Source organism: Nuphar pumila, chromosome 7, assembly GCF_984573655.1.
Source record: "Nuphar pumila chromosome 7, dmNupPumi1.hap1.1, whole genome shotgun sequence".
In the NCBI taxonomy this organism is placed as follows: domain Eukaryota; kingdom Viridiplantae; phylum Streptophyta; class Magnoliopsida; order Nymphaeales; family Nymphaeaceae; genus Nuphar; species Nuphar pumila.
The window spans coordinates 135972-158779 of record NC_143255.1 but is presented as its reverse complement, the minus strand read 5'-3'; the positions used below and the strand labels follow the sequence as shown (position 1 = coordinate 158779).

The 22808-nt window shown below is 40.4% G+C and overlaps 1 protein-coding gene across 2 annotated transcripts in view; it reads right to left on the bottom strand.

Moving 5' to 3' along the window:
* Positions 1-730: 730 nt before the first annotated feature.
* LOC149830745 (MLO-like protein 13) overlaps positions 731-22808 on the bottom strand; it is a 129340-nt gene continuing 107262 nt past the window's right edge. For both annotated transcript variants that reach the window (XM_090013460.1, XM_090013461.1), the window contains 4 exons: positions 1519-1725; positions 1352-1419; positions 1213-1273; positions 731-1115 (listed from right to left, as the gene is read on the bottom strand). In XM_090013460.1, coding sequence (XP_089869586.1) covers positions 885-1115; positions 1213-1273; positions 1352-1419; positions 1519-1725 — 567 coding nt within the window. In that variant the 3' untranslated portion in view covers positions 731-884. The remainder of the gene's footprint in view (positions 1116-1212; positions 1274-1351; positions 1420-1518; positions 1726-22808) is intronic.

The following is a 22808-nucleotide window of genomic DNA, read 5'->3' as shown; positions in this document are numbered from 1 at the left end:
TTGACGCACCGAGAACAATGTATAAACGTATGACCACATATTTGATGACGGGAATTCTTTTTTATTTTTTTTCCTTTTTCTTTTTTTGCAGTCCAGTGAAGAAGGAAACCTCGCATGGCTAAGGCGGCGAGACTACCACAGAACCGTCATTAACGGACTTCTTTTCATTCTCAAATCAGCAAGGATGGATAAATTAAATTAACCCAACGAAAGTACATAGTTGATTCGGTGCAAATCCTCATGGATGTCGAGGACAAAGAGGCAGTGACCCTACACAGCTGCAACATTTTCAAACTATAACCGTCGTACACTTTTATTTAGCTAATTGCAGGTGTGTTTACCGTAGGGTTGGCAGTGTGTGTGTAGTGAAACTGGGATGAAGGGCATGAAACTGGGATGAAGGCTAAAATCCATCCCCACGCGGGGATGGACTTAAGCTTTTCCCCACCCCCGTCCCAATCCCCGCCTAGCCCCACCCCGCCCCGTCCCCAATCCTTTAAGGGATGACAATAGACTAAGGGGAAACGGGGCCCCGCCCTGCCTCACCCCCGTTTGGACCGGGGATGGAGGACATGAAATGGGGATGGAGGTTGAAATTCATCCCGGTGCGGGGATGAAGGTTTGAATTTTGAAACGGGGCGGGGGTGGAGACCTTGTCCCCTGCCCCGGTCCACTGCCATCCATAGTTTACCGTGTAGTGAGAGTAGCTGCTTCAACAGGACAAGGGTTGTGCTCAAATTTCGGTTATTGAAAATAGGTTGGGCTGAGATCATTCCAGCAGATCAATTTTTATTTCAGATATACCTTTTCTCTATCTCTCTTACAAGTACATTTCTGTGGCAATCTACTTTTTTCGGCAGAGTTGAGAGTCCAAAAGTAGAAGTCTAGGTTGCTATTTCCTGGTCAGAAACTATCGTTATTGCTGTCACGGTTCCATCAGGAGTTGTTGAAACCCCACCATGGCTAACAGTGCTCCACGTTTGCATCTCCATCTCGTGTGTTTGAGCCCCCTTATTTTTTGCACCAGCCAATCTCTGTTTTGCCCCTGCAGCCCAATCATACAGGCCAGCTAGCATATCTTCTTCAAAAATTACTGACTTGAACATGCTACCCATCTTACCATCAGAAAAGGTAAAACTATTTCAGAGTTCAAAGATCTAAAAAGAATCAGGAAAGAGATCTAGTATGTAAGAGATTCTTGAGGATTATTACCTGAGTGACGAGCGCATACAGAGGAAAAGTACTGTAGCTGCAGAGGACCTGAATGATAATCCTGCAACGAGCAAACATGTTTGACATACAATCCACAAGGAAAGAATTAACTCCCTAAAATTATCAGACCAAAGTTTACCCAATGAAGAATCTCGGGATTACGTAAGCCACTACATCCATTAGGCAAGAGTGGAAGCCAAACGTACTCTAGGGAAATCAGTGAACAAACGATGCATGTCATCACAAAATGAACTTCATGATCAAGCATAGAGAAAACATCAATAACAAGAAATATAATGCACTTACAAATATCCAAATGAAAAATGCAATCTCAAATGCATTCTGAAATAATATAAAATGGATCAGATAAAGAACAAAGCCAGGTGACTTGAACCAGAAGTGATCATCGGATGGTTTCACTGAAAGCATTCCATGAACATTCCGCTGTTCTGATACCTCTTTTGCCAACTGAATAATTATGTGCTGCAACTTTGCACCAACAGCAGCAAGAAGCTGAAAAAGAACTAGAACAAGAAATATTAAAGCTAATTACGTTTGATAGCTCAATCAAGAAACTCCCACTACTATGATTAATCTTAAGGCTGCACTCTAACATATTAATTTTTCCCAGTTTTTCTCATCTCTCATATAAATCACAGCAACCTATAGCTTGATAGGATCCCGAAAGTTCCACCGACAGTAAAAAGAAAAAGAAAAGGGAGGGCATCAGAGACCTCGGATGGACACTGAAGCCTAAACCAACGAACTCTAAGATTGGTGTTGGGCTGAAAGGACCAAGCATAAGAGGTCGTTTTTTGTCTTGGCATCAACCTAGAATTATCACAGACAGAAAAGTTGCCAGTTTTTGGAGTATAAGCATGAACACAGTTCCAAATAGGCGAACAGTCTATTCAACAGCTTCCACACAGGTGGATACCTATACAACATCCCTTTTCAATATAAACTTGTGTAGGTGCTTGTCAGTAGAACTAATGGAAAAGGATTTGCCTCTAGGGAAACTGGCACCAAATAGTTTCTTAGCAAACTCGGTAGATGAAGGCTTGAATGAAAATCTTGAATAATATGAACTAACAGAAAAAGAATTCAATGGAGAGCACCCATGTGATCACTGCACAAACAAAGGGGTTTCTATGGTAAAACATATTAACTTCATTTAAATATGTAACTGCAGAATCCAAAAAAGTCCTTCAAGGAATTCGTCCAAAACCTCTATACACTCTTATGGAGGAATCAAGAACCCCACTAAAACCTAATGGATGAGCTGACACTCAACTAGGCCTCAATCATGTCCTTGAAAGAGTTAATTTTTGGATACATCCTTTTCCTAGACCTTAACCAAGCAAGATGTCAAGACCACTGATTTATATCCGATTCCTCAGCAAACCAACCAGTTCATGTTCTGTAATGAAAATAGCGGAAACACCAATAATGCAAAAACACACTTTAAAGAAGCCATGAACACAAGAACTAAAAGTGCATACGTAACCCACTAAGGGGTAAAGTGCCTACAAGGCATAAGATTAATATTATTGAAGAGAGTAGGTGGGTGAAAAACCCATACTTTTACAAGTGAGAGCCTCCTCTATTTATAGAGAAGGAAAGCTAAAAGAAAGGGACCACAAGGGGGCTCCCTTCTAGTCGTCCCAACGACTAGATGGGTGGGGCCCCTTGTGATCCTACATTATGGAAAAATAAAAAAACAAAAAGAAAAGAAAAAGGTAAAAAAGAAAGAAAAATACAAAAGGAAAAAAGATACATGATAATTTACCAAAATACCCCTATCGGGTTTTTGGTTGTACAGAAAAATAGAAAGAAATAATATATATATTTATATTTATATATACATGCCTCCTCAAACTTTACAGGGAGAAGACCGGAAATTTGCTAAGAAGAAACACAAATCGTGGAGTTGAAAGCACTTTGGTGAAGAAGTCAACCAACTGATATTCTGAAGTAACATATGGTAATATGATAGTTCCTCTAGATATTCGTCTCGAACATAATGACAATCCATTTCGATATGCTTGCTCCGCTCGTGAAAAGTATGATTGCTTGCAATGTAGATCGCGCTTTTGTTATCACAACACAACTTGGTGGAAGAAGAAACGAGGACGCCCATGTCACAGAGGAGACTTCTAAGCCATACGATTTCCATAGTTGTCATTGTCATGGCCCGATATTCAGCTTCAGTGGATGATAGTGAGACCTTTTGCTGCTTCTTGCATCTCCACGAAATGAGAGATTCACCTAAAAAGATGCAAAAACCAGTGGTTGAGATACGATCATTGGGATTTTCTCCCAAGTCAGCATCAGTACAAGCAATTAATTCAAGAGATGAGGAAGAGGATAAGAAAAGCCCTTTGGAGATGGTATTTTTTATGTATCGTATAATTCGCATCACGTCCACCATGTGAACTGAAGTAGGCGCATGCTGAAACTGGCTTGCAGCATGAACCGCATGAGCTATATCTGGACGGGTGATGGATAAGTAAGTAAGAGATCCAATTAATTGACGATAGGGGGTTGGATCCTCAAGTAGAACACCATCCTCAAGTCTCAGTTTTGCATTGATAACTTCAGGAGTTTCAACTTTCTTTTCATCGGATACTCCTGACTTGGTACAAATGTCTGCTGCTAATTTCATTTGAGACAGAATGTATCCTCGGGAAGAGTACGCCACTTCAATACCTAAAAAATATCTCAAAAATCCAAGGTCAGACATATCGAAGGTTTTCTTCAACATGGACTTAACATCATTTACTCCCTTTTTTTCCACTCCCAATAACAATAGAGTGACCTATTTTCTTAACAAAAAGAGCAGTGTCAGTATAACAAGAAATAAATCCCAAATTGATTAATACATTACTAAACTTGTCATACCAAGTTTTAGGAGCTTGCTTAAGTCCATATAAAACCTTTTTTATTTTAAGATTTTACCATTTAAATTCATACCCGGAGGTGGTTCCATATAAACTTCTTCACTCATATCATCAACATACAAAAGTAGAATAACAATGGAGTCACCTGTTTTCTTAACAAAAAGAGCAGTGTCAGTATAACAAGAAATAGATCCCAAATTGATTAATACATTACTAAACTTGTCATACCAAGCTTTAAGAGCTTGCTTAAGTCCATATAAAACCTTTTTTAATTTTAAGATTTTACCATTTAAATTCATACCCGGAGGTGGTTCCATATAAACTTCTTCACTCAAATTTCCATTTAAAAAGGCATTCTTAACGTCAAGTTGAAAGATAGGCCATTTTTTAATAGACGCTATTGCAATAAGTGCTCGTACACTAGTCATGCGAGCAACAGGGGCAAACGTCTCATCATAATCCACCCCATATTCTTGGGCATATCCTTTGGCTACTAGACGAGTCTTAAATCTTTCTAAAGAACCATCACTTTTAGTTTTTACTTTGAAAACCCATCTACATCCTATGAGTTTCTTGCCATTTGGGGGATCCATGATTTCCCATGTTTGTGCTTTTTTAAGTGCATTAAGTTCAAGTTCCATTGCTTCATTCCAATGAGCATATTGCTTAGCATCATTGTAATGAGATAGTTCATGGAAAGAGTGAATATCTAATAAACAAGCTCAAAAATTTGGAGAAAAAGAATCATAAGATACAAATCTATTAGGTATTTTAGAAATACGATTTTATCTTCTTTGAGAGGATTCTTCTATTGACTCATTTTGAGAGAATTTCTCAAGAGCACAAGGAGGATTACTTTCATTTCTCCTAGAATAGACTTGTGTGTGACTTGGTACAATTTCATTGAAGTTTTCATGAAGGTCATGTTGCTCATTAACCGTATGTTTAATATGTTTCTCACAAGGTTCAATATTAACATGATCATCTATGTTTTTTTCTTGAGGCAATAAGTCAAACAAAAATGAATAATCAACATGTTCATTTAGTTTATGCGAAAAACCATTTTCTTTTTCTAAGAAAGTAACATCTTTTGAGATATAAAGTCTGTTATTTAATAGATCAAAACATCGATAGCCTTTTTGTTTTTCGCCATATCCTAAGAAAATGCATTCAATTGCCCTTGAGGAAAGTTTATCGTTTTTGTGAGTTAGGACATAACATTTACATCCAAAAATTCTTAGTCTTTTGTAGTCGGGAGACATATTACAAAGTTTTTCAAATGGAGAAAGATTTTTCAACGCGGAAGATGGTGTTCTATTGATTAAATATGTTGAGGTTAGAACCGCTTCGTCCCAAAAGGATTTAGGAAAATTCTTGGAAACAAGTAAAGTTCTTGTGGTTTCTATTATGTGTCTATGATTTCTTTCCACAAGACCATTTTGTTGCGAAGTCTTTGGACAAGAACGCTGATGACAAATACCATTTTCTTTCAAGTAGATTTGAAATTCATTGGACATATATTCGCCTCCTGAATCGGATCTAAGAATGGATAGGTTTTCTAAAAATTGATTTTTAACCATTGCATGAAATTCTTTAAAAAATAAGAAAACTTCGGATTTGCGACTTAAGAAGTAAATCCATGTAAATCGAGTGAAATCATCAATAAAGACCACGTAGTATGAAAAACCTCATTTAGATAAAATAGGGGAAGGTCCCCATACATCGGAATGAACAAGTTCAAAAGGCCGAGTGGTGACATAATTTCTTTGAGGAAATGGAATAGCTTTAGATTTCCCAAAAATGCAATTTTTACAAGTCATGTGTTCAACTTTACAAGTATTGTTCAAAAAAGGAAAAAGAGACATCTTTACAAAATTCGGGTGACCAAGTCTCTCATGCCACACTTCAATACTTTTGTCATTTATAAGATTATAAAATGACTTGGATGGAAGAGTAAAAAATCCATAAAATAAAGATCGCCCCTTTTATGGCCTTGCCCAATCAGCTTCCCTGACTGGAGATCCTGCATGGTGCAATCTTTAGGTGAGAAAGAGACTTGGCATCCATGATCGGTGATTTGGGAAACGAAAAAAAAAATTAGATTAATTTTTGGAACGACTCTTACTTTAGGAACAAAAAAGTTTTGAGAGGTTTTAAAATGTTCCAATACTTTAAATTTTTAAAGATGCCCCATTGGATGTTGAAACATAAGAAGATATGGGTTCGGAAAAAACATTAGAAAGAGAGTTTTTATGAGATGTCATATGAAAAGAAGCACCGGAGTCTAGTATCTACGTACCTGGAGGTGATGAAGAATAGGCGATGGTGAATCCTGATGTTGAAGGTGAAGAAGTCTTGAGAAGATGTTGGAGAACTTCGGAGATATGGTTAAGAGTTTCTTTGATATCTCCTCCTTTGACACTTTCTTCTTCCTTCTTTGGAGAATTTTCTCCGACCGCGGCCACTTTTCCTTTAAGCTTCGGACAAACCGGCTTAATATGTCCCGGTTCATTACAATAGTGACAAATCACTCCCTTTCTATATCCATTATTTTTGTTAAAGTGGGGAGGTCTATATGCTTTTATATTTGATCCGGTCCTAGTAACGGCTAAAATTTCATCACTCTTAATACTTATGCCAAGACGAGTTTCTTCTTGGCATACTTCGGCAATAGCGTCTTCAATGGGTAAGGCTTTATTTCTATGAAGGGATGCCCTAACTTATTCAAATTCCGACCAAAGACCATGAAGGAATTGGAAGAAATGCTCCTTTTCAATTTGTACTCTTCTTAACTCAACATCTTCCGGAGCCACCCACTTGGGCTCAAGAAGAACAAGCTCATCCCAAAGAGAGGTTAAAGTACTAAAGTAGTCACGGACACTCATATCCGCTTGTCTAGTAGATCTAATTTTTTTTGACAAAAAAATTGTCTAGTTAGATCCATTTCAGTATACATACCCTTAAGAAAGAACCATGCCTCATTGGCTTTTCTAAACTTAGCAATGTTGGCACAATTTTTGAGGTCAACATTGTTCATAAACCATGCAAAGATTTTGGCATGGTTACTTTCCCAATCCTCAACTTTTGATTGATGGTCATTGATAGCTTTGATGCGCTCATCGCCATCTAAAGCTTTTTCAATCCCACTTTCAATTTTAGTGAGAACAAGAGCGGGTTCCGAAATAGTTCCCATAACAAAACACAAAAGTTTCTTACCTCTTAGATGATTTTCCATAGCGGAGGCCTACGTAAGGTAATTGGATCCATTGAGCTTAAAAGAGAGCTCCACTTTAGATTCGTGCTCCATAGGTACCGAATAACCTTCCTTTCTTCAAAAGATTGAGAGGCACACGTTCCAAGATACCAATAAGTAGAGAAGCCCGATCACCTTCCTCGCTCTGATACCACCACAACAACAACAACTACGCCTTCATCCCAAAACAATTGGGGTCGGCGATATGAACCAAAAAAGAAAATCATTCTGGGTCTTCCACATGAATCCTTCTCCTCCAATCATTTCTATCCAATCTCATGTCATCGGTGAGGTTCAAAGCATTCATATCCTTTCCTATTATCTCCATCCATGTCTTCCTAGGCCTACCCCGACCTCTTTTAACTAATATATTTTCCCATTTCTCCATCCTTCTAACTGGAGCATCATTAGGCCTTCACCGAATATGTCCAAACCACCGTAAACGATTCTCTCTCATCTTATTTTCAATAGGTGAACCGCCTACCTTCTTACGTATCTCCTCGTTCTGAATCTTATCTTTTATTGTATTTCCACACATCCATCTAAACATACGCATCTCAGCTACACTCATTTTTTGAATATGATGTCTCTTGGCAGCCCAACATTCCGTACCATATACTAAAGCATGCCTAATAGTCGTCCTATAAAACCTTCCCTTCAACTGCAACGGCATTCTACGATCGCACAACACTCCAGTTGCACTTTTCCATTTCATCCACCCAACCTTTATCCTGTGATTTACATCTCCATCAATTTCTCCAAAATTTTGAATGATAGATCCCAAATATTTGAAACAATCATCCACCGATATTTCTTGCTCACTAAGCTTCACTACACTCCAATCACTACTTTGTTGCTTACTAAAACGACATTCCATATATTCTGTCTTACTCTTACTCAACTTAAAACCTCTTGCTTCCAATGTCTGTCTCCATAATTCTAACTTAGCATTAACCCCAGCTCTAGACTCATCAATCAAAACAATATCATCAGCAAACAACATACACCACGACACATTTTCTTGAATTGATCTCGTAAGCTCATCCATCACTATAGCAAATAGGAAAAGGCTTAAAGCAGATCCTTGATGTAACCCAACCGTTATAGGAAAATTGGTTGTCACCCCTCCACAAGTGCGAACATTGGTTACTACTCCTTCATACATATCTTTCATTATACTAATGTACTTGAGAGAAACACCTTTCTTCATCATTGTCCACCAGAGAACGTCTCTAGGTACTCTATCGTATGCCTTCTCCAAATCAATAAAAACCATATGCAAATCTTTGTTCCTCTCACTATTTCTCCCAATAAGTTGTCTAAGAAGATGTATAGCTTCCATAGTTGATCTTCCAGGCATAAAACCAAATTGATTCTCCGATATCATGACAACCTTCCTCAACCTAGACTCAATCACCCTCTCCCAAAGTTTCATAGTATGACTCATGAGTTTTATACCACGATAGTTTGTGCAATCTTGTATATCACCCTTATTCTTATATAGAGGCACCAAAGTACTTTTCCTCCACTCATTAGGCATCTTATTTGTCCGCCAAATCTTGTTAAAAAGATTTGTCAATCATTCTAAACCTTTCTCTCCCAAGCATTTTCAAGCCTCGATAGGTATACCATCTGGGCCAACTGCCCTTCTTGATTTTATTTTCTTCAAAACCTCTGCAATTTCTTTCTTTTGAATCTTGCGCATGAAGTCACGATTCATCTTATGAAAAGGAATGGAGAAGTCTCCAAGATCCTGAGCATGACTTTCATTAAATAGCTTATCAAAATAATCTTTCAATCTCTCCTTAATCTCCTCATCTTTGACTAAAACCCTTTGCGTTTCATCTTTGATACATCTAACTATACCCAAATCCCTCGATTTCCTATCTCTCATTTTTACAAGCCTATAAATATCCTTCTCGCCCTCTTTGGTATCCAACTTGCCATAAACCTCCTTATATACCTTATCCCTCGCGTTTCGAACTACTTTTTTAGCTTCCTTCTTTGCTATCATATACTTCTCTGAATTCTCATTATCACGACTCTTACTTAGATTTCTATAACACTCTTTTTTAACCTTAATAGCTAATTTGACATCCTCGTTCTACCATGATGTATCCTTACCTAGCGGTGCACCGCCTTTAAACTCACCCAATACCTCCTTAACCACATTTCTCATGCCACCGGCTATCTTATTCCACATTGATTCTGAATCCTCCTCGAGACACCAATCAGCTCCCTTAACTCCCTGCTCTACAAACATTCATTGTTTAGCTCCTTTCAATGCCCACCACTTAATTCTAGGATCTATCCTATGTCTATCCCTTTTGCGGCATTGTCTAATTCTAAGATCTAAAATTAAGACTTTATGTTGTGTAGCTACACTTTCTCTCGGTATAACCTTACAATCGATGCAACAACCCGTATCTCTCTTTCTAAGTAGGAAAAAATCGATCTGACTCGTATTAAACCCACTTTTAAATGTTACAAGGTGAGACTCCCTCTTCCTAAACCAAGTGTTTGCTAAGATCATATCATAGGACAAACCAAAATTTAAAATCCTTTCTCCAGTTTCGTTTCTTTCTCCTATACCATAGCCTCCATGAATACTACTCCATCTAAATCTTCCCAAAATTGACGCTTAATGGAATCATCTAAACCTACTTGAGGTGCGTAAACACTAATAATATTAATAATATCCGTACCTAATACTAAGTTAATAAGTAAAATCCTATCACCCTTCCTACGGACTTCAACTACATTATCTATAAACTCACAACTCATAACAATCCCTACTCCATTCCTATTCCTATTTATTCCTATATACCAAATCTTATATCCCCAAGGTTCTATCACTTTTGCTTTCTCACCTACCCATTTGGTCTCTTGTAGACATAAAATATCAATCTTTCTCCTACACATAACATCTACTAACTCTACCAACTTACCAGTTAAAGACCCTATGTTCCAAGTGGCTAACCTAATTTTATGGTCTTGGACTAACTTCTTTACCCCCACCCGTCCAACAAAGTGAGTGAACCCTTGCCTATTTGACACCACACCCGGGCGCCAGTGTGACGCGTCGCTTTCGAGCGACGACCTAGCAACCCTTGCCCATTTATCACTGCCTCCGGGCCTGTAGAGTACAACGCATCGCTCAGTAGGGAACGCCCCAACGAAATTCTCATATTGGTTGATATTCATAAGGTATGACTAAGTTTTTATGCTGGCTGTCACTAGCCTACCGCAACCCTCCTATTTGACACCACACCTTCCTCGCTCTGATACCATGTAATAAAAATAGCAGAAACACCAATAAATGCAAAAACACACTTTAAAGAAGCCAAGAACACGAACTAAAAGTGCATACGTAACCCACTAAGGGGTAAAGTGCCTACAAGGCATAAGATTAATATTATTGAAGAGAGTAGGTGGGTGAAAAACCCATACTTTTACAAGTGAGAGCCGCCTCTATTTATAGAGGAGGAAAGCTAAAAGGAAGGGACCACAAGGGGGCTCCCTTCTAGTCGTTGAGAGCCCCAACGGTCATAAATATGACCGTTGGAGCCCCAACGACTAGATGGGTGGGGCCCCTTGTGGTCCTACATTATGGAAAATTAAAAAAACAAAAAGAAAAGAAAAAGGTAAAAAAGAAAAAGAGAAAAATACAAAAAGGAAAAAAGATACATAATAATTTACCAAAATACCCCTATCGAGTTTTTGGTTGTACAGAAAAATAGAAAGAAATAAAATATGTATGTATATATATATATAGTTATTTATATATACATATTTTAACATGTTCAGCCCTCATAAATTTAGCACGTCTGCCATAGTCTCCCTGAGAAAGCAGGAAGCAAAAAACATAGCCCATTTCAGATGTTCCAAAATCTTGACAAACAAGATGCCCAAATGACGTGGAAGAAAACAAGCTCATGTCGACTAAAAGTATGCCACCAGATTCTCATCAACCATATGAAAACAGGAGCAAACGATACTTTTGGCCCTCTTTCTAGTCTTGGTATGCAAGAATAAGATAGTCCTCTTTTTGACCTTCCTCAAAATGTGAGAATAAGACAGAGAATAGACTGTAAAGCTTGATAACATCCAAGAGGCAGTAATATGGGTCACAGAGGTATTTTACTGTCAAAGATTCAATTTTTTTCCTAATTTCATCTACAATCACTGGTCATTTGACTTTAACGGTTTCAATAAGTGTTATCAATATCATATCATACCGTATGATACATTGTTGAAAAGACGTGTTTGGATCACGGGTCGGGGTCCAGACCCGTGATCATGACACCTTTCATTAATAGCACATATGTAATTTCTTCCCATTGTAAAAGGGTATATTAGTACCCTAAATTTGTATTAGTAACAGCATATAATGACAAGATTAGTAGCGGCCGATTCTTGTATTGGGAATCAGGGTTTTCTCTGCAGCTCCTCTCTTCCTCTGCTCCTCATCATTCACGCATGGTAAAACTTTGGGTTTATAAAATCTAACATGGTATCAGAGCCACGCTAGAGCTGGATCCGGGATTGCTTCCAACAGGTATGTCTAGAAAGATCGTTCATTCTTCCAAGTCAGAAAATCGATTTCCAATATTTTTTTCTGTTTCTCGATCTTGATCAGACCTGATCAAAATCAGATCTGATCACGTTTTTCATTCACCTATTTTGTCCCCTCTTAATTCTCAAAAACTTTTCTGCATTACCTTATTGATCTGATCTGATCAGAATCAGATCTGATCATGTTTTCTGAATACCATCAGGTTCTAAGTCATTTCTGTCTAGCTTCTTAAACCTATTTTTTCTGCATCGTCTTCTTGATCACGTTTCTTTGTTATAAATAGACTCTACGTTAATTCTGTCTCGGCTCCTAAACCCTAATTTTCGACATCATTTTCTTGACCAAATCTGATCAGAATCAGATCTGATCACGCTTCGCTGTTATTAATAGATTCTATGCTGCCCTCTTAATTCTCAACCTTGTTCTAAATTCTCTTGTTGATCAGATTTGATCAGAATTAGGTTTGATCATGTAATCGGTTTCCTATCAGCCACGTTAATCCTTCTTGATCAGATTTCCTTAGATCTGATCAGAATCAGATCTAGCGTCATTTGCGCAATCAGTTGGCCTTCTTGACTATTCCATTCAAATTTTCACATAGCCTGATATTGTCTATTCTGCAAAAAAAAAGGGAGAGGAGGGAAACAACAAGTTTCCCACTTTTCTTTTGTCACTTGCATAACTATTATGTCAGCAAAAAAAAAGGGCTGCAGGAATTTCTTTGAGGTTGAAAGTTACCTTTTGGTACCCTCATTCTTTTAGTTATTATCGGGCTGTGTGCTGGGCATATTATTCTTATTGTGAAACATGGATTCATTTCCTTCTCCTTCTGGTCTTTCATCAAGCTTTTTTAGTCAACTCGTGTCAGAAAAATTAAACAATTCCGATTTCCTGACTTGGAAGAGGCAGACCATTCCTTTTATTAGGAGTCAGAATCTTTCTGGACATCTGAATGGATCTGTTCCAGTCCCTCCATGTGAAGAAAAGGACAGTGAAGGAGCATCTACCACAATATATGTTAGAAATTCAGAATTCGTAAATTGGATGAAAAGAGACCAGGCGCTGGTGGCTTATATTACTTCTACGTTGTCACAAGAGGTGCTTGTGGCAATTCTTGATGACTGTACAACCATGCAACTTTGGGACATATTAGTTCAGACATATTCACAAGTTTCTCAGGGCAGGGTTATGTTTCTTAAAAGAAAATTTCAGATGTTAAGAAAAGAGTCCATGACTATCATGGAGTAGTTGAACAAATTAAAGATCATCACAGATCAACTAGCAGTTGTTGGGTGCAGTGAGTGATAAAGATATGGTACAACAAACTCTGAGTGGATTGGGGCTTGAATATCATATGATTGTTACTTCCTTATTGTGTTTACCAAATTTGCCTAGATTTGAAGACCTGCGTGCAAAATTACTTCAATATGAGATGAACTTAAAAGGGTTCTCTAAAGAACCATATATGCATACAGACACACAAGATGTTCTTGCCACAAGGGTAGCTTATGGACGAGGACGAGGACGAGGAAGTTATGATGTTAAGGGAAGAGGAGGACAAGGAAGAAATGGACAAGGAGGCCGTGGAATATTACCTACACCCAACATAGCTCCCAACTCACAGCGATAGAGGCCAATTCCTACTTGTTTTCTGTGTAATAAAAAAGGGCACATCAAAGCTAATTGTTGGTTTAATCCCTTGAATAAAAGAAAATCAACACAGACTTAAGCAACAAGAGGAACTAATAGCTCACAGATCAGTGGAGAAGTAAAAGAGTTGCTATTGTCAGCCTTAGCAGGATTAAATCTAAAACAAAATAAGCAAGGTACTTGGTATGTGGACTCTGGAGCAGCGACTCATGCTACTGGTGATGCTGGTAAGCTCTTAAACCTTGTTCCTTACATTGGTAGAAATAGTATAGTCACTGGGGATGGATCCCACCACTCTATCTCTCATATTGAAAATTCTGTTATACCTATGTCAAAGTTCTCTCTCAGTCTTTCAAAGGTTCTTTATGCTCCTAACATCAAGAAAAACATTGTCTCTTTTTCTAAGCTTGTAGATGATATCAATGCTTCAGTTGAATTTACTTCCTCTTCTGTTCTTGTCAAGGATCTCTGCACGAGGGAAACATTCGCTAAAGGAAAACGACAAGGCAATATGTATGTTTTCCAAGAAAATCCTGCTACTCGTGTTCGCCCTGTTGATTCCAACTTGAAGCTCTCCTAATCGTCGCCTTCAGTGATTCCTTCGTGTGTTTTTAGTGTCTCTGAGTCCAATAAGCCAAATCTTTGGCATGGTCGTTTAGGTCACGACAGCAATAGTTTCATTCAAAAGCTTGTCTCAAATAACCTCGTTTCCAAGTCTAGTTTAGGAATGAATGTCAATGACAACAAATGTTCTAGTTGTCTCTTGTGCAAGAGTCATGTTTTACCTTTTCATTCTATCAATAAAAGAGCTTCAAGACCTTTTGAGATTATATGTTCTGACGTTTGGGGACTAGCCCCAGTTGCCTTTGTATCTGGAACTAGATATTACCTTATATTTGTTGACAGTTATTCTCGTTATACTTGGATTTTCTTTATGAAACACAAGTCTGAGACCTTCAAGTTGTTCCAAAATTTTCACTCCTTTGTCAAGAATCAATTTTCTGAAAATATTCTTTGCTTCCAATGTGATGGAGGAGGTGAATTTTCTTCAAGTGACTTTATTAATTTTCTTCAAAGTAATGGAATAAGGAGAAGGGTATCTTGCCCTCATACACCTCAGCAGAATGAAATTGTCAAAAGGAAGCATCACCATATTGTTGAGAGTGCAATGAGTATGATGCATGAGTAATCTTCCGATTACTCCATGGACAAAAGCATTTCATTCAGTAGTCTATGTGATAAATCGATTGCCCATGGATATTTTGGAAGACAAGTCTCCTTTTCTCTATTTGAAGTTCATCCCAACTATCATGATTTGCGTGTATTTGGTTGTGTATGTTATGTTCATATTGACAGTTCAATGAGACATAAGTTTCAGGACAAGGCTTTGAAGTGCAGGTTTGTGGGTTATGGAGATAACTATAAAGGATACAGGTGCTATGATCCCATGAGCAAGCACATCAAAATATCAAGAAATGTTATCTTCGACGAATTGAACTTTGATCATCGTCACATCAATTCTTCTGAATCAAACTCCAAAGTCGAGGTCTATTACCCTTGGTTGAACTTTTCTCCAATAATAACGATATCTGTTCTTCAGATTGTCATCAGAAGGATAAAGAATCTATACCTGCTGATAGGTTGATTGCACAGGAGAGCACAAGGCCATCTTTGAATACAGAAATGTATAAAGGTTTCGTTTATGATTTGAGGATACTAGGAACTTCAAATCTTTCTTTTATTAAGAACACCCAAGACAACTTAGAAAAATCATCGACAATAACAAGATAATAATGACATTGTGTAAAACCCAATTAAAAAAAAAAATCGGACCCGGGACGGGTCTGGACCCGACCCGTGCCCAGCCCCTCAAAAGAGGCTTTCAGGGGGGCTGGCAGCCCACAGAGGGGGGAGGGGGGAATCGCCGATGACACAGGGGCGGCCCCTGTGTGTGCCTCCCCTTATAAAAGGGCAAGAGGGGAGGGCTTACGAGCCTCTCCCCCGATCCCCGACTCTCTCTCTCTCTCGCCTCTCCGCATCTCTCCCTCGTTCCCTCGCTCTCCTCTCCAGCGAGCCCCACTAGCGGCGTCTCCCTCTCCGGCGAGCTCCCATTCCGACGATCCTCACCCGTCGGCTCTCTCACCTCCCTCCTCTTCGGCAGCCCCAGGTAAGCCCTCCCGTCTCTTCTTCCCCCCCCCCCCCCCCCTCCTCTTCTTCTACCTTCTCCTCTCTCGACAACTGCAGGCAGGGGCCAAAGGCCCCAGCGTCTCTCTCTCTTTGCTTACCTTCCAGCAGGGGCCATCGGCCCCTGCCCTTTTTACTTTTCTGGCAGGGGCCATCGACCCCTGCCCTTCTCTTTCTGGTAGGGGCCCCTGCCCTTCCTTTAAAACTAGCAGGAGCCTTCGGCCCAGGGGCGTAGCTAGGAGGGGACAGGATTGGGCTGCAGCCCAGTCCTGCCTCCCGAAACAGTTAATTTTTTTTTATTTTTTTTTTAAAAGCCCAGTCCTGATTCCATATGAAATAGATTTTTATCCATTTTTGTAGCCCAGTCCAGTCCTAGCCCAGCCCTGACTGCAGTAAATAGTTTGATTTGTCTATATGAAATAGATTTTTATTAATAATTGTAGTCCTTTTTTATTTTATCTCAAAAAAAAATTTTATCGCACAAATAAATTTTTTTTGCTACACACCTGTTTGCCCCCCCTCACATGAATCCTAGCTACGCCCCTGCTTCGGCCCCTGACCCTCTTTTTATAAACCCGGCAGGGGCCGGTGGCCCCTGCACCTGTTTCCTTTAGCGGCATGGGTCATTGGACCCTACCCCGTTTTGTTTCAAGTCGGAAGGGACCATTGATCCATGCCTTGTATTGCGAAGAAGCTGAGTCTCCTCTCTACCTTTGCTCGTTTATTTGCCTTCTAAAAAGTAATGTTTTTGCAGTTACGCAACGGAGCCCGTACGCGCCCCGCGAACCGAACTGGCAATCACTTATGTTCGCAGGCGACCTCTTTCTTGCAACACCCCGAGGTAGGGGAAATTGCACAAGGACTTAAATAACTGAACCAAGCATAAATAATTAAAGACCGGAAGAATTAAAATATATATTTACATACGTATAAGTATATAAGTATGCTCTTAGCTCAAGGACGCGATTTCGCGATCCTTGTCCTTTTGCTTTCGCATTTCCTGCTTTCTGTCTTTAAATTTGCCGCCGCGCTTTGCGCCCAGGCTTTTGTTTATGCATTTATTACTTTCTGTCTTTTAGCTCAAGGACGCGGTTTCACGATCCTTGTCCTTTGCTTTCGCATTTCTTGTTTCCTGTTTGCCGCCGCGCTTTGCGCACAGGCTTTTGCTTTCGCATTTCTTGCTTTCTGTCTTTAAATTTGCCATCGCGCTTCGCGCCCAGGCTCTTGTGTTTTTTTATTACTATTGTTGTTTTCACCTTGCTATCGCACACACTATCCTGTAGCATTTCTTCGTACGGAGTTTCATAGTTTCAAATTCAGGAAACGTGCGTGGGCTTGCACCTCTCTCGCGCCTGCGACCTAGGAATAGCAAGGTTTTGCAACCTCGATGATGGAAGGGGTCCTTTGTAAGAACCCTGATTCATCGATTGAACAATTTTACAAATAATGCTGGAGGCTTTGGGTATTGCGCCATCACAGTTGGTTTTCCCAAATCAAAGCGTTCAGAAGTAGTAGTTTTTCTACTCTGTTTAGTATTTTTGGGGCAGCTCGAGATTTCTCAAAATCCTAGACTCGAGCAAGCTTTTGAGCATAATTTTCTTATGCGAAATCCGCATTCACCGATCATCGTTATCAGTGTCAAAGTTTGTGTTGCATGTTGACACTATGATAATGGATGCGAGATTCGAGAAAATCGCATGCCATAAGTTAGCACATGATATTGGTCATTTCAAAAGTTTAGAATGATGACATTATATCTTTGCAAATTATGTTGTTAAGGCTCCTATTGAGGACCTAGAACCCTTCCTCGTAACGTGCTCATAGATATGCATGTCATGCGAGTAATACAACGGATGTTTGAGACGGTCATACGACCTCGACCAGTGCTATTAGCACATTGGTAAACCACATTACAGATTGATTGATTTTCGCCTTCACAGGCAAGATGCCCGATTGAGTCAAAAGACCAGATCATGTAGAATGGGTCGTTGGTTAAGTAACCCTTGACACACCCATTCGTTTCTTGTTGTCTATCAAGGAAGAGGACAGACTGATACACACACTTCGATGGACAGGTTGTTAACAACCATTCTACGAGCAAAGACTCGGTGTTCCCAGTCATTTGAGTTAGGGGATGGGACTACCAGACATTATCCTAGGTGGTAGATCTCTTGGACTTCTGCAGATGTAGGATGCATCCGTAGCCACAAATGCCTTTGGGGAATTCTCTCTCGGCTAACGGTCGTCCCCTTAGAAGCGGACTCAACTAGCTATTCAGGTTATTCAAAATACATAGAATAATAGACGCCCAAACTAGTCTCAGTTGTTTCTACAAATCGCGTCTGCGCGTACCCGCAGGCTAGTTAATGATGAAACATAAAGTAACTTATGCACTCTACCTAATAAGCATAGAATTATTGTTTTGCTTAATGCTTAGTGATTTTCAATTCATTGTTAAATGCTTTGATATAATGTGTAGCATGTGCTAATTAGACTTTCACACATGCTAGTAAACTGCTCATGTTAATTCAATAACTGCTTGGTTACTCATCTTGCATAATTAATTGTTTATGCTTCTTTCAGACATTTCTGTCTACTTGTGCACCTACTAGTTTTTCACGAAACTAACTCATTTTACGGGTACAAGTGATGATTAGATGCTTAGCAGGAGATGGTGCGATTGCGAGATGTCTTCAGGATCCACTGTTACCACTCGCAGCTCTTTTCCTAATCGTTTTGGGTTTTTGTTACGGATTTCTTAAGGAAATCCAAATTTTGTACAACTTGAAATTGTTTATAATACGAATGTTTTCATCTATATATTTGCAAGCTATGCCTTTGTCATTTGTGCGCTTTTAGCTAACGTACCCAAGATTGTCGACTTGCTCTCTTTTCTTTTAAAGACATGTTTCCGCTGAATTTATAAATAAACTCTGAAAAGAAAAAGGATTCTCTAGTCTTCTAAACCGTTTTAAAAAAGGTTTACAAGTTCAAAATTTTGGGGCGTTACAACTTTGGTATCAGAGCCGAAGGTTTACAGTGATTCTTGGACATCTGGCATCCGCATCGCGCTGTAAGAAATCTCTTTTCCTATTCATGTTTTTACTATTAAACTTAAGCATACCTTACATGGGTATTTGGGGTCTCTTGTTTGAAGAATATGAATCCTTCGGATGGTGCGGAGTACGTACCAAGTCGAGGCGCACGACAGATGTGTTGTCGTTCAAGTAGGGGAAGAAACCCTACGACTTCTCGTCACGACCGTGAAGGGTCCCGAGCTAATTTTTGGGCAAGAATGCCGAACCCTCCTACTTTTGTGGATTCCTGGGGCTTTACGCTACCAAATGCTTACCAAGCACCACTTGCCGCTACTTGGGCAACAATGCACTACCAGGATAGGGGCCACGTCCCATGACACGTTTGTGCTAACCATCCCGGTGAGCCAGCGCCTCTCGAAATGCGGGTTTCCTTAAATGGTCATGTGCCAAAGCACGTTTTGCTTAACCATCATACCACTTTGGAATCATCAAAAGCATAATCTCCCTGGCGGGCCCTGATGGAATGCGTTTTCTGTGGCGAAGACGGACACACAATAACTAATTGCCAACTTAGAGAAGCATACGACAAGAAGGTGTCTGCAGCCCAAGATTTGGAAGACACAGCTTCCTCAATCCAGGGTGCGCAGGGCAATCATTCGCCCGCTTATAGACCCTCGCCCAACTCGCCAATATACACACCAGCCTCCTACTCATCCCAATACTCAGCAGATTCTCCGAAATACACTCCGGCCTCGCCACCTTATGCGCCAAATGCTTTACCGCATTACACCCCCATGACCCCTCCTTACGGTCAAGGAGTCTCGAATGAAGATTTGCATCGTTTTTCCCCTCCGTGAGAGATCAGGCATACGGGTATCGCAAGAGAGTACTTGAAGAAGTACTCTCATCGACCCTAAAGGATATAGGACTCGTTGTCTTTTCTCGATAATCAGCTTGTCCTTTTGTTTATAAAGTAACTTTTTGTACCAGAGTTTGTGTACTCTGTTGCTTTTTGTAAAGTGTCTTCTTGTACCAACACTGGTGGGTTTTTGTAACTTTGACACTTAGAAATACTACGATATTTTGGGTTCTTCACTGTCTCTTTGAATCCTGACTTACGTATCTTTTTATATTAAGAATGGTGCAAGGTACGAACGAAGGTTTGTCTGATGATTGGTCAGATCAACGGGGATTTGTCATGGATTCCCTTGGTGCTTTGGCTGATGCAATTCGAGGCCAAATGCGCGCTCAGGCACCCTCCTCCGAGCCAAGCCAGCATACGACCGTCTCATATGAGAAATTTCTGAAAATTGATCTGCCCATTTTCGTCGGCAAAACCGATCCAGACTTGGCAGAAAGCTGAATTAAAGAGGTGGAACGAGTTTTTCGAGTACTGGAAGTCCCAGACGACAAGAAGACCTTGTTTGGGACCTTCCGATTGAAGGATGATGCCCGCAATTGGTGGGACACGACCCAAGATGTTCAGTTCCCAGATTCGTCCGTGATTCCTTGGGAAGCCTTCATAAAAGCGTTTTTGGAGAATTATTTTCCTCCTCATGCACGAGAGAAGAAGGTCGAATTTTTGGAACTCTGCCAGGAAACCTCCAAATTGGCGGACTATATCGCCAGTTTTCAAAGACTGGAGCGTTACTGCCCCAGCCTATTCGACGGTGAGTGCGAACTGGCCAGCAAGTTCATTCGAGGATTGAGGGAAGGACTCCGACCTAGGGTCCTCACCAGCATGCCCCCAACCTTCTCCACGGCAATTGCGGCTGCCACCCTCCTGAACGAAGACTAGGAGCGCTCTAAGAGCACCCACGCCAAGAACCACCTGTTGCAGGTGAAGAGCAGAAGAAGATCCCTTCCGGCGGCCAAGCCAAGCGGCCGCCCTTTTTTGTAAAAAGGGAAGGAGGCAGGCTCCTCCTCACAAGCGTCAGCGCCCTCAGGGCAACACTCTAATCAGGGAGCAAGCTAGTGATACTTGCCCCCAGTGCTTACGACCCCATCCTGAGCAAGCATGCCCTCATGAGACCGGTGGATGCTTGTATTGTGGCAAGATGGGCCACTACATCCGTGAATGCCGCAAAAAGGCGATCGATGATCTCAGGCAAAACAACAGAGCACCTCTACTTCCTCGACCACCGCAGCAGCTGCAACAACCACAACAGCCGCAATCCAGCAGCCAGAAGAAGACGTCAAGACGCCTCTACACCGCCACGGTCGAGCAGTTGACCAAGGGCGAGCTCGTGCAAGGTACCATTCTGGTCGCTAACCAAGCAACTTTCGTACTCTTTGACTGTGGTGCCACTCATTCCTTTATTTCAGTAAAGTTTGTTGAACACTTGCACTTACTTGTTAGTCCTTTGAACAATGTTCTCGACGTGTATAATCCAATTGGGAAGAACACAGTTTGTGCGACCTACGTACCAGTTTTGAACATAGTCTTAGCCGATCGACACTTGCCCGTTCGTGCTATCCTGCTTGAGATGACAGAATTCGACGTCATCCTAAGCATGGATTGGTTGCACAAGTACCATGCCAAAATCTTTTGTCGGGATAGTAGAATTGTCTTGTCTCCACCAGGGATGCCTAAGGTAGAATTCAAGATCGTGAGATCGGTTTGAGCTAGTAAGATAATTTCTTCGCTAAAGGCGCAAAACTACCTAAGAAGGGGGTGCACTGCCTTTTTAATCAGTGTCGTCCAGTCTAAGTCATTGCAAGTTTCGATCAGAGATTTGGAGGTTGTTCGTGATTATCCAAACGTCTTCCCAGAGGAGCTGCCAGGACTTCCCTCGCCTCGTGAAGTGGAATTCAACATCGAGTTGCTACCGGGTACCGCACCGATTTCTAAAGCTCCATACCGAATGGCCCCAGCTAAGCTCGAGGAGCTCAAGAAGCAATTGCAGGAGTTGATGGATTTGGGTTTCATTCGCCCAGTGTCTCGTCCTAGGGAGCTCCTGTCCTATTCGTTAAAAAGAAGGATGGATCGTTGCAATTGTGCATTGATTATTGAATGCTCAATCAGGCCACAATAAATAATAAGTATTCGTTGCCTCACATCGAGGATCTTTTCGATCAGCTCAGGAAGACTAGGGTATTCTCTAAAATCGACCTTAGATCTGGGTACCATCAACTCAGAATTAAGAGAGATGATATCTCCAAAACAGCTTTTCGAACCAGGTATGGGCATTACGAGTTTACTGTCATGCCTTTCGGACTCACCAACGCTCCTGCAGCCTTCATGGACCTCATGAACCATGTGTTCAAACCCTTTTTGGACACCTTTATGATCGTGTTCATCGATGACATCCTGGTGTACTCGGAGACCTGGGATCAACATCGCGAACACTTGATTATAATTTTGGAGACCCTGCGGAAGGAGAGTTTGTTCGCTAAGTTCTCCAAGAGCGAGTTTTGGCTCAAGGAGGTTATGTTTTTGGGACATGTTATACCCGAGAAAGGAGTATCCGTAGATCCTGCCAAGGTGGAGGCCGTACTAAGTTGGCAACAACCGAAGAATGTTCGTGACATAAGAAGTTTTCTTAGATTAGCTGGATATTATCAAAGATTTATCCAGGACTTTTCTAAAATCTCTCTATGTTAAGATTAGTCGACTATTAGTTATTTTCAAGTGTTTTATCCTTAAAGTTATTTATTTATTCTTAAAAGATAATTCTTTAGAATTTTACAAATAATGAGGGACCTTCTTGATATTCGTGTAATATGTCGTTGGATGCGTCTCAGAATTCTGAGTGTAACGCTATTTTACTTTTCTAAATTCGAGCTACGATTGTCCTGGAAATCACATTTTAAAAAAAATTGAGCAGTTTGTCAGTTCGGATCCGAACTTGGATCAGACCGGATCTGAGGGATTTGATCCAAATTAATATAGATTTGGATCCTATCCCAGACCCATATTAATATAGATTTGATCCAGTTTAAAACCCATTTGGATTTTGAATATGAATTTGGATCTTGGATCCAGATCCAAATCC